Source organism: Aquarana catesbeiana, linkage group LG03 (genome assembly GCF_042186555.1).
Source record: "Aquarana catesbeiana isolate 2022-GZ linkage group LG03, ASM4218655v1, whole genome shotgun sequence".
Taxonomy (NCBI): Eukaryota; Metazoa; Chordata; class Amphibia; order Anura; family Ranidae; genus Aquarana; species Aquarana catesbeiana.
In genome coordinates, this window is record NC_133326.1 from 272340198 (window position 1) to 272353297 (window position 13100).

General features: G+C 42.2%; 1 protein-coding gene across 1 annotated transcript in view; it reads right to left on the reverse strand.

Moving 5' to 3' along the window:
* The window catches only part of NUP107 (nucleoporin 107), a 127260-nt gene that overhangs the window by 17850 nt on the left and 96310 nt on the right, over positions 1 to 13100 (reverse strand). The window contains exons 22-25 of the mRNA XM_073620079.1: positions 10218 to 10330; positions 6234 to 6336; positions 5644 to 5804; positions 1654 to 1779 (exon numbers count right to left, since the gene is read on the reverse strand). Coding sequence (XP_073476180.1) covers positions 1654 to 1779; positions 5644 to 5804; positions 6234 to 6336; positions 10218 to 10330 — 503 coding nt within the window. The remainder of the gene's footprint in view (positions 1 to 1653; positions 1780 to 5643; positions 5805 to 6233; positions 6337 to 10217; positions 10331 to 13100) is intronic.

Genomic DNA, 13100 nt, shown 5'->3' on the forward strand with positions numbered 1-13100 from the left:
TCTCTTTAATACACAGTGATATTTTAGTTATACAGGCAGGCCCCTAGTTACAAACATCCGACTTACAAACGACTCCTACTTACAAACGGAGGGAGACAACAGGAAGTGAGAGGAAATCTACCCCTAGGAAGGGAAAGTCACTCCTGTAAGAGTTATTATCACCAAGGCTTGTTTCCACAACCCCCCAAATTTTTCAAAACCCAATTGTCATTGGGACAGAAAGTGAGGTAAAATCATCTGAACAGGGGCACTGACAGCAAAACAAACGTTACAGGGGTGTTAACCCTTCCCTATGCAATCAAAAAAGCTTAAACATTTTTTTTTGGCTGGAGCTATACTTAAGAAATGTACCTGTTCCGACTTACAGATTCAACTTAAGAACAAACCTACAGACCCGATCTTGTTTGTAACCTGGAGACCGCCTGTGCATCTAGTTGGGGGGGTTTTCTAGCAGACGCCTTATCTTTACTGACGACTCTGGTAATGAAATCTGTCAGAATCTTGGGAACTGTTCCTACCTACTACACAGGGCTTTGAGTGTTCCTGCTCAACAATGCCACTGTCACTCGCCATGTTGAGGAAAATAAAAAATCCATCAGGAAAGCAACGCCCCTTTAAAACCCCTCACCGGCAGTCCTTGGGGAGAAAAGGTGGTTACACATTCGAGCATGGCCCTAAACTGAAAATCAGCCCTGGTGAGGCTGGAAGTCTGAAATATATGGCCAGTTGGTATTTAAACATTTGAAATAAGCCTTGGATGAAACTATTAGAATGAAATGCATAACACATACTGTGCCTTGATATTCAAGAGTACACGTCATACAAAAGTCTAACTTTGAATGACACATTTACCTCCTGCTTTTATTTGCATAAACACATCAGGGTACTCCACCATGTGTTTATATTACATTAGCCATGCTACACTCTATAGATATAAAGCTGATATCCAGGTTTACTTTCACTTTAAATAGCTTGTTTGGGTCAAGCTGTTCCAAACAATCTAACTATTTCCCTCACTAACATGTGCGCCCGCTGTATAAAACGTATGTAGCCTCAGCTACATAGAGTATACAGCACTGTGTTGTGTGTGCGCGAGATGAAACTTTACTGATTCACACCCAGAATAGCACTAGGCTGTGCAGCACTCAGCCATTAATAGGCAGCTTTGTATTCTGTCAATGAATACAAAGCTTCCCCTGATTGGCCAAGTTGGAGATCGTGGCATTATGATCCCGCCTCTCCAAACTGAGCCAATCAGAGGAAGCTTTGTATTCATTGACAGAATACAAAGATAGCTATGAATGGCTGAGTGTTGCTCAGCCTGATGCCATTTTGTTTCGGGTGTGAGACAGGAAGGTCTTGCACACGGAATACTGTGCTGTATATTGTATGTAACTGAGGCTACATACAGTTTATACAGCACACTCAGTGGGTGTACGTTAGTGAAGGAAATAGTTTGTTTGGGACAGCCTAGCCCAAATTAACTATTTAAAGCGGGAATAAAAACCATGCACATCAGCTTTAAAACTTAGGATTGGACAAACCTTTTGCTCAAAATGCCCTGGGCATTCCTCATGCACACTGCCTTAGTGACAGGATTGCTAGTGTTTCATTTATTTTGCCAGCAACAATTGAAGAAAAAAAAAAACTCACCTCATATTTCTTTTCTGTGTGTTCATAAGCAACTTTCTCTGTGAAGGAGGCATGCTCAACCAGTGTTGGTTTCTGAGGACATGAATTCATGTGCTTGAACCACTCATTGAACACTTCATGTGCTTCCTATGAGAAAAACAGGTTTGTATTTCTATTTCTAACAGCAGCGCATTCACTTTACTCATAGAAATGATGATCTGTGTGTGGTCACATGCAAGCCCTCTACATCAACTGTTCAGATTGAAAAATGTTAAAAAGTGACACCAATCAATATTCTATTCTCCAAAAATAATCTATAGATATATATATATCTATAGATATCGATATATCTATATATATATATATATATATATATATATATATATCGATATATCTATATATATCGATATATCTATATATATCGATATATCTATATATATCGATATATCTATATATCTATATCTATATATCTATCTATCTATCTATCTATATATCTATATATCTCTATATCTATATATCTCTATATCTATATATATATATATATATATATATATATATATATATATATATATATATCTATCTATCTATCTATATATATATCTCCACTACTGGCCCTGTAATCCATTTTTCATGAAATAGTTTGCCTGGGCCAGTTTACACTGGGAATCACACAGGAACGCACTTGTGCATTCCTGTGCAATTCACATGCAGTTCTGTGCAGTGTGATTTCAGCCAGTTTTTTTCAATGGGATGTATGCGCTACTTTTGGAAACTCACTGCAACCAGATCACATGATACTTCTGTACGAATCATGCGATCTAGTGCGGGCAACTGTAGTGAGTTTTGATCGTGGTGCAGAAAATGCGTTCTGGTGTGAATGGGCCCTTGCAGTGTTTTTCTACCACTTTGCAACATCCTCTGTGAACCCCCAAACCTCTACTCCTCCCCCTCAGTTATGTCTGGAATGAGCAGTGCACATTAACTGTGGTAATTGTACTCTATGCAGTCCCTGCATCAAGGTAAAAAATGTTTAGCAAGCAGTATCAGTCCCCCCATATTTACCCGAGTCCTCACTCGATCCTGTGCTGTGCCTGTATGTAGCGGCTCTTTCCTCTCACTTCCTGGTCTCACAGGCTTTGCTGAGGTAGTGGGAGCCATTAGCTCCTGCTGCGGTCAGTCAAATCCTGTGATGAGGGAGCATGGGCGAAGCCAAAACCGTATCTATGGATGCTGGCAGAGCGGCTCGGGAGCGGGCCTGCAGGTGTGCCCCCTAGCAAGCAGCTCGCTATGGGGGCACACTCAGAAGGATGGGGAGCCAAGAGCGCCAGCAACTCCAACAGCTACTAGGTAAAAGCATGAACTAAAAGACCAGATAGCAGTTTAACTAACTTGAGCCACCAAAGCCAAATGTCGAATAACCCAAGAGGTACCCACAGTCCTGGTAAAAAAAAAGCCCTCAGCGCAGAAAAGTTGTCAAAGAGGAGGATCACTCTTACCTGAATGGTATCCAGAATGATGACAATAAACCAACCTCTGTGTAGGGGATAAAACCCATTAAATTCAGAACTTAACTGAACATCTCCAGCAAAGAAGTGTATAGCTCCCTTAAAAGTCAGTAGCCCATATAATAGGAATACCTGAAGTAAGCGTGAGCCCCAGAACCGAGATCATGACCTTGTTTAATATTTTGGGGTGTCACAACTGAAAACAGCAATCAAACCCCTACAAACACCCTTGGTGCAGTGGGAAAAAAAAAAAAAAGGAACGTGCAGGTAAGTATCTTTTGCAACCATTTATGCCAAGAAAACTCCCTGCTGGAGAGAGAGGTCATCACGGACCACATTGATTCCATCCAGAACGACTACTCCCAAAATGGGGTGGAACAACGCTGTTCGGTGTCAGAACCATTAAACTTTACGCCCTCCGGAACTACAATGATTGCTTCTTAAATGAGACGATGAGCTAAAGCTTGTAAAAGCATTTTTTTTTGTTGCTTGAAGTAAAAGAAAATATTTTAAAGTATAAGCACTATATTGCAGACCTGAGTCATCAATGGTTTCTTTTGGAACTGGAACTAGGTTTTTGGGCTTGGAGCCAGAAAATCTGAGAATGGCAAAAAGGAAAGCGGTTTTGAAGTAGGGGTGGCAGGATGTTGCACTGTAGGCTTACCCTTGATGCAAAAGTGAGCCCAGTCCAAGCACATAGTATAAATAAAAATGTATAGCGAAGGATTGAGGATGCAGCTGCCATGATCCAAATCCGGAGATCCTTGGATTAGAGGACTCGGGAAGTAGTAGGTAAAACGAGTTCGAACAACTTCTGTGAAAAAACCAAAAGGTTTTTCTGGTCTACGATAACCCCTGACCCTGGGGTTCTGCAGGCATACAGTGCCTTAAAAGTATTCATACCCCTTGAAATTTTCCACATTTTGTCATGTTACAACCAAAATTGTAAATGTATTTTATTGGGATTTTATATGATAGGCCAACACAAAGAGGTACATAATTGTGAAGTGGAAGGAAAATGATAAATGGCTTTCAATTTTTTTTTTACTAATATCCGAAAAGTGTGGTGTGCATTTGTATTCAGCCCCCCTGAGTCAATACTTTGTAGATCCACCTTTCGCTGCAAGTCTTTTTGGGTATGTCTATACCAGCTTTGCACATCTAGAGTGAAATTTTTGCCCATTCTTCTTTGCAAAAGAGCTCAAGCTCAGATTGGATGGAGAACATCCGTGAACAGCAATTTTCAAGTTTTGCCACAGATTCTAATTGTATTGAGGTCTGGACTTTGACTGGGCCATTCTAACACATGAATAAGTTTTGATCTAAACCATTTCATTGTAGCTCTGGCTGTGTGTTTAGGGTTGTTGTCCTGCTTGAAGGTGAACCTCCACCCCAGTCTCAAGTCTTTTCAGACTAACAGGCTTTCTTCTAAGATTGCCCTGTATTTGGCTTCATCCATATTCCCATCAACTCTGACCATCTTCCCTGCTGAAGAGAAGCATCCCCACAACATGATGCTGCCACCATCATGTTTTACGGTGGGGATGTTGTGCTCACGGTGATGTGCAGTGTTAGTTTTCCGCCACGCACAGCGTGTGTGCTTTTAGGCCAAAAAGTAAAATTTTGGTCTCATCTGACGAGAGAACTCTCTTTCACATATTTGCTTTGTTCCCCATATGGCTTCTCGCAAACTGCCAACAGGACTTCTTATGGCTTTCTTTCAATTGCTTTCTTCTTGTCACTCTTCCATAAGGCCAGATGTGTGGAGTGACAAAATAGAGTACACCACACTCTAATAAACAAAATAATGTCTGTACAGAAAACACCCTTTTCCTTGACCCACTGACAGTGGGGGGGGGGGGGGATGGGGGTCACTAAGGCTAGGGGGATCACCAGCAGGGACTACTTCAGAGCACTCGCCATTCCTTGCCGCAGGAACCCGAGGGGGGGGGTCCAACCTTCACCCATCATGGTGGGCTTTGCCACAAGGGTCTTCAGGGACTCAACTACCCAGTTGAGGATCACCGTCCTGGACTTGTATAGCACCCTACTGGATCACCAGGCAATGTATCTTTGCTTGCGGCTTCATAATGCAGTGTCAACCAGTAACCTTTTAGGCCACCCTCAGTTTGTTCAGGCACCACTCCTCTGAATGATGAAGCCATAGGATAATGAATCTGGATAAAACCAGTCTCTTGACTCAGAGTGGAACCTTTGACAAGCTAGCCAAATTTGTGCAGAGAGCTGCACAACTGTGACCATCACCTTCAGGCACTAGCAGAAAACTGAAGCCTTGCCTGCAGGAAGGTATTATGCATGGACATCAATCTGTTTTTTGCCAGTGTATAATCACCTTAAAGGTGGCAGCATAACCCTATTTGTAATAAAAGTAAAGACGCTCTGTCTTCCATGATGTACGATATAGAGATTTTTTTTTTTTTTTAATATATACAATGCAAAAGCTAGACCAATGGTACATGCTAATGATATAGCCATCAGTGCTTACCAAGTATGCTCTTATACACAGGTGTTCACGTATAGCATTGTCATCCTCTGCTGACAGAATGGTGTCCATGCCTTGTTCTTCCAGTTGATTGTAGATCTCAGTTATAGAATCCGAGGGAATTTTGGCATATACTTCTTTTGCAGCATCATGTTTTTTTAATGCTAAAAATGAAAGCACATTCATCAGGGAATAGCAAAATAAAAAAGGCATGTTGAATCTGCCTTTGAAATTTCCCAATCACTACATCCTAGAATATAGGTATATATCCTAGTAATGAACATCCTATATGAATTCATATATTTGTAGGACAGGCAACCAAGATCCTGTAGTTTGCTCTGCAGTTGTACTTATTCCAAAGGTTCATTAATTCAAAGTAATAGCAACATATTGCCCCAGCCTTTAGCCAGCACATCTCACTTGGACATTTGTGGGACACAGCTTGATTTAAAGACAGGAAGACAAAATGTTACAATTTAAAAAAGGCATTCAAAAGGTAAAATGTAAATTCCCTTTCCAGCAATCATGCCATAATGTGCAAATCATTTGTTTCTGCTGAAACATGAAAAGACACCAGGCACATTATTTCTTACCCAGAAATTTCCTGATAATTGCATTGCTCTGCTTTAGTGCCTCAGCTCTCTGTGCAGGATCAAACACCAGCCAATCTATCACATCTATCTTTGCACGGTCCTCCTGCCAGGAAAGATTAGGGTTAATTATAAAAATGTGGTAATGTTTCCAGAAATCTGTTATCTTGCTTATATAAAGAAAAAAGTTTTTCTAGCAACGGCTTTCTACAATAATGACGTTCTATGTTAAAAGTTCACCTCTAGCCTTAAGAATATTCGGTAAAGCAGGCACATAATGTAGGTACTGGAATATAGTTATTAAGCTCTGCCTCTCACACCAATTAAACACTGCTACTTATATCACTTAAGAGCCCTCACCTACCAGAAAGCCAGAATTTTTAATTGGTCACTGTACGATAGATGCGTTTTAGTGGAGTTTGGTATAATTGGAATGAAGTGCTGAAAAAAATCTTGTTATACTAAACAGAGTTTGCATGTTCTTCCTGCAAAAAGTGTCTTCTGCTGTATGTTTGGAAGTACCTTTGGCGAGGTGGGAAGATTGGCATATGCAGATAAGCATCCTTGAGATCCACCAAAGCCAGAAAATATAGTTGCTGGAAGGCTGCAACCACTGACCTCGCCAATTCCATCTGGCACTTTTGCACAGATGGGGTGAACTTCACCATTTGGTCTCAGAACCACAAAGAGGTTTGAGTAGAATCCATGAAAAATTTTGCTTTCTGTGATAGGGGCCATGACTCCCTGAGATAGCAGATGACTGAACTTTGTCTTTTTTTTTTAAATCTGCAAAAAAAAAGACTAACATTTGAATGCATAAAACATGGAGGGGGAAGGCTCTGAAATTCTAGCTTGTACGTTTGAGCCATTGTGTTGCAAAGTCACTTGTCCACAATGTCCCACTGCCAAACATCGATAGCCTGCACACACCTCCCTCACTCCAGTGAGTGGAGATATCCCTCTCCACTCTAGGACTACGAAGAGGACCTATCTCCCAGCTTAGAGGGCTCTGGAGTACATGCCTTCTTGCAGAACTGGGACTAAGGTTTGGACTTGGGAGCCCGAGCTCTGTGATTGGCTAAAGGAATACTTTTGGGAAGTAGGAGTGGTAGGTTTGTGTACCACAGGCTTCACCTTTTTAAGCAGCAACAGGGTACTCTTGCCCACAGTTACCTTTTGGATGTAGCCATCCAGAGTAGTTTTCCCTTGAAAAGGTAGGCGTTCAACTTACATCGCTAACACTTGAGCCATAAGATCCTGCGCATGTGCTCCTACAGGATGCTCAGATGAGAGCTGTTAAGTGGAATCCGTTAAGACGTCCACCAAGAAACTGGGAGCACAAGGAAAATCCTCAAAGTATCTGCCCAGCTCAGTATCCCTGCGATCAGGGTCCATCTCGACATTCAACGAGCCCAAACCTTTGTCCATAGCATCCTTAAAGTGGAATTCCAGGCTAAACCTAATATTTAAAGGGCTTGTAAAGGCTCGAACTTTATTTTTTTAAAATAACAAACATATCATACTTACCTCCACTGTGTTCGTTTTGCCCCCAAACCTTGTCTTCTGGGGTCGGCCACTGACAGGTGTTTTTTGCACCTTAATGCCTCCTCCCAACAGCTATGCAGACTAACCTGTGTAAGAAAAATGTATATACTTGGGTAGTTTTAGGCAACTCCAGGTCTGGTCACATGATCTCCCGCGTCAGCCAGCAGCAGCTGCAGGAGAGAGGAGAGAGGAGAGACCATACGATAACGGCTGGTTATGCCTGGGAACGATGACATCACCCATAGGCCCCCAATGGCCCATCTGTTGTCGACGCTCTCTCCGGTCAAGTGCAGCTGGCTGACACAAAGCAGCTAGACAACATGACCGAACTGGAGCAGTCTGAAAATAGGCAAGTATATACATAATATATATACATAATTATATATATATATATATATATATATATATATATATATATATATATATATATATATATATATATATATATATATATATTTCTTACACAGGTTAGTCAGCACAGGTGCTGTGAGAGGGGAGGGAACATTTTTAAGATTAGTTAGGTTTAGCCTGGAATTCCACTTTAAAAAGTGGTTGTAAAGGCAGGTTTTTTTTTTATCTTAATGCATTCTATGCATTAAGATAAAAAGCCTTCTGTGTGCAGCAGCCCCCCTAATACTTACCCGAGCTCCATCTAGAACCAGCGATGTTCGTGAGTGCCTCGGCCATCCAGGACTCTCCCTCCTGATTGGCTGAGGCACAGCAGCAACACCATTGGCTCCCGCTGTTGTCAAAGTCAATTAGCCAATGAGAGAGGGGGCAGGGCCAAACCACAACTCCATGTCTGAACAGATCCACGGAGCTGCGGCTTGGCTCAAGTGCCCCCATAGCAAGCTGCTTGCTGTGGGGGCACTCAACAGGAGGGAGGGGCCAGGAACACCAAAAGAGGGAGAAGAGGAGGATCTGGGCTGCTCTGTGCAAAACCAAATGCACAGAGCAGGTAAGAATAACGACTTTGTTATTTTTATAGAAAGAAAAAAAAAAATTAGATTTTACAATCACTTTAAACACAAGGACTTTTTCCACTGGAACTGTGAGGGTCTTACTGAGATAGACTGCTGGATTCACCACAGGCAGACTCCATTTTTAGTTAACCTTTTAGGTAATGTTGTTGAGCATCCTTGAAATGAGAATGCACAGGGAAGGATTGGGAGATGCTACAACGGACGTCATAATCAAAATCCAGTAACCTTTGGGGCAGAGGACTCCAGAAGTGGTAATTTTAAATTGGTCCTGATCACATTGGCATGAAAACCCACAAATACATTTTGAATCTGGGATAAAACCAGATCCTAGGATTCTTCAGCAGCAGATTCTTCAGGAGGGGGAATGCTCCACATTTCCCTCTTCTGGAAAAGCAGCTTTCCCTTCCATCTTTTCCTCTGCTGGTTCCTTCTCCATCGACAAAGAGAGAGAAGGGGAAAGAGCATTTCTATTTGTAACCAAGAATGTCTAAACTGGAAAGGATTCTAGAAAGCTGGTGCTGTAAACCAGCCATAGCAGATGAGAATTCCTCCTTTGACACAAAGGAACTGGGGAAAGGTGCCCCAGAAGTTTTGCAAAGACCAGTAAAGGGAAGCAGAGCCACAAGTAACTAATTGACCCTCAGGGGATATAATGCAAGGCAAGCTATGTCTAGGATTCTCCTTGCCCGATGAGGGAGGTTGGGAACCTCTACTCCTTGATTCCCCGCCCCCACCACCACTCTGCTGTTGCTGAGACATGCCCTGCTGAAATACAGGTGGAATCTCACAGAGAAAGTCAGTCCAAATTCAGCCCAGAGGTGGTGTGCTAAACTCTTGCAGTACACAGTACCCTCTAAGTGGGAAAGACTACTCCCCAGAGGGAATCTCCATAAAACTAAGGGGAAGTGGACTGTACAGTACCACAGTCCACCTCCCCTTGATACAAGCGATCTGGGATATGCCAAGAACCCCCAACTACTTGCTGTGTCCTGGAGCACTGTGCACGAGGCTGTAGTACAAAATGGTGGCCACCATTAGGCTCTGCCTGGAATTATATCCCTTCGCTCTTCATACACAAAAGCTGAAGGGGGGGGGGCAGAGGGAAGTATTATACCCAGCTCTTGGCGCTAGAAGGAGCCCTAGATGCACCCCCCAAACTCTGCCACAGCCGTGCAGAGACCTGGGTAGTTTGGGGCATGCAACCAGGGACACAGCAATAACGTAAATAAAGCAATAAGGAGCCAAATAAAGAAACTGCAGGGTGGTAACCCCAGGGAAGGGGACAACCAAGCCCAGAAGGCTGAATTTGACAGGATGCATGGGGGAACAAAACAAAAAGGGGACAATACTTTTGCTTGGAGGTAATAAAAAAAAATGACATGTCTAAAATTGTAAATATTGAGCTCTTAAATTAAATACCATAGTTTTATTAATTTTATGAATAGCAGTGGATACTTGCCTCACTTGTGGCAGAAGCCAGGGCTGGTGTAATATCATGATGAGTAAATTCAGTGCTATCTTTTTTTCGGGTGTTTTCAACCACAGTCTTCGTTATTGTTGCAACATCCAAACCTTCAACATATATAAGAACACATTTAAGCAAGAAAAAAACTACAGCCAAAATATTACCCAGTGTGATCTTAAAATCAGAGTTAAATAGACATTTTTATATTTTCTCTCTGCATATCTTACTTTTTATATTTCTTTCAATTATTGACCCCCTACAACTAGTAGGAACATGCTCATGAATACCAAAATATGGTTGTAATGGAGTTCATCATGACTTAGCACAGAGGTAGGCATCCAATTCTACAGCTGTAAAAACACCTTTTTGGACATTTGGTCCTATCTGGAGACTTTTAGCTTTACATAATCATGGTGTATATCAACAGTCAAAACTTGTCAATTTGTGCTTCTAGTTTTATCGCTGCATCAAACCTTGTTCAGTGAGGCCCCGCACTACTGGACAGTCAGCTTCTGAACCAAGCTTCAGGGCTGTCTTTAATATTGATTGGACCCTGGGCAAACATTTTCTCGCCCCCCATGCAAATTTTCTCTCCACCTCAACATTCCAAAAAACAAACACACACACGTAAACTTATGTATTGAAAATTGTATTGTAACTGTACTGTCTGTTCTCATGTTGTAAAGCGCTGCACAAACTGTCATTGCTATATAGATTCTGTATAATAATGGGGGGGGGGTAGAGGTAGGAGGAGTCATGGATGATTTGGGGGGGGGATAGCAGAGTGCAGGATGATTTTGGGGAGGGGGGAATAGGGGAGTCCAGGATGATACACAGGGATTGGGAGTGTGTACTGTGAGGTGTTTGTATAATACTGGACACAGAAAAAAAAAAAAATCAGCCCAAGGAGCAGTACTTGCATATTCTCCCTCAAAGTAACCATCTATTGGTCACCTCTGCACCCTCATCCACAGCTCACCTCTGTACCCCCCTCCATCCACAGCTCACCTCTGCATTCCACGTTCACGTCTGTACCCCTCCATCCACAGCTTCCACTTCTGTATCCCCTGACTACCTCTGTACCCCCCTCCGTCCACCTTTGTATCCACCCTCCTCCACCACACCTCTGTACCCCCCCTCCCATCCAGGTTCACCTCTGTATCCTCCCGTCCACCTTTGTACCCCCCCCCCATCCATCCACGTTCACCTCTGTATCCTTCGATACATCTCTGTACCCCCTCCTCCACCACACCTCTGTACACCCCCCCCCTCCCATCCACGTTCACCTGTATCCTTCTGACCACCTTTGTATCCCCCCCCCATCCACGTTCACCTCTGTATCCTTCAATACATTTTAGTAGGAAGTGGATGGAAGGCGCGTGATCAGACGCTTACATCAAGAAATGTATGGTTTATTTATGTAAAAGAATACAGACATATAGTCATATAGATATAAAATCATACAAATACTACATAATATTATAAAAAAAAAGGAAAAAACAGGTAACAAAATAAGTACTAGGAAGTTAAAATTGGGGTGTGCCCATATTGAGGCAGGTATTTAAGAAAGGCTGACGCGTTTCGAGGAAAACCTCTTCATCAGAGCCAGGAGAACTGGAGCACAGTCTGTATGGGTCGGTAGGCTGACATGTGTACATGGGGAGAGGTGGTGTGGCTAGTAGGAGGATGTGTCCTGTGATGGACAATTGATTAGTCCAAGTTCCATACCCAGGTGTTCTAGATGGGGTATAAATAAGAACCATATATACCGTACACTACAGACTGGAGACATAAGATAAGTTTACATTGAAAAATGCATTCATAAAATGATAAAAAGTATATAATATAAATATATTAGAAATAAAAATTACCATATCAGTACAAAGAATTAATGATAGGTAGTGGGATTTTGAAGCACAGAACATGAGATTGTAGTCTAAATACATACAAATGAAAAAATCTACGCATACATAAGTGTACACACACATACATGCATATACATACACGTGCATAATACAAACGCATGTAAATGCATAAAAAAAAAAAAACGTGCATATGAGAGGGGGGGGGGGGGGGGGGGGGGGGGCCGGCGATGGTAAATTAAGTAAAAAGTGCACTAAGACATATTGAGAGATATTGTCTCTCCGCATGATAAAACCGGTTGTCCGAAGGATATGCACATGCGTGTAAAAACTCTGCCAGCACGTAAAACGCTGTGTTGGAACAGATATGTGGAGGTATGCCCCTGTTCACGGAAAGCACAAATGGGGGCACAAAGATGGCCATGTGGTTTGTGCAAAAACAGAAATGTGTTCATTCAAATGGAAATCCACAAAAATATATACAAAAATGCATATATCAAATGTACATAAAAATCTAAAACGCATATGTATGTATATATATATATATATATATATATATATATATATATATATATATATATATATATATATATATATATATATATATATATATATAGAAACAATATGCACAAAATAAATATATGTATGGCAGGGGTGGGGGCGGGAGGAACACGGAGCACTGCTCGGTCGTTCCCTGTCACTCCGGTCCGCAGCTCGTAACAGATGGAGAAGCGGGACGAGCGGCTCAAGCACATGAAGCCCGCAGCTGTCCTGCTCTCTTGTCATATTGTGGCCGCCACTTGGGACAGTAAAGGGTGGGAGGAATCAGCTGCACCCTCTACTCCAGGAAAACTGCGGGCAGCGCAGGGCCTAAGTGGCAGCTACTTTGAGCGATGACAGGGACTAGGGCAGCTGCCCCTTTTACCCGGCGTTAAAGACGGCCCTGCCAAGCTTCCATGTGCTTTCTTATGTGAAGATTTTAATGACTATTGCTTTTGTTAAAAGTTTTTCTGCC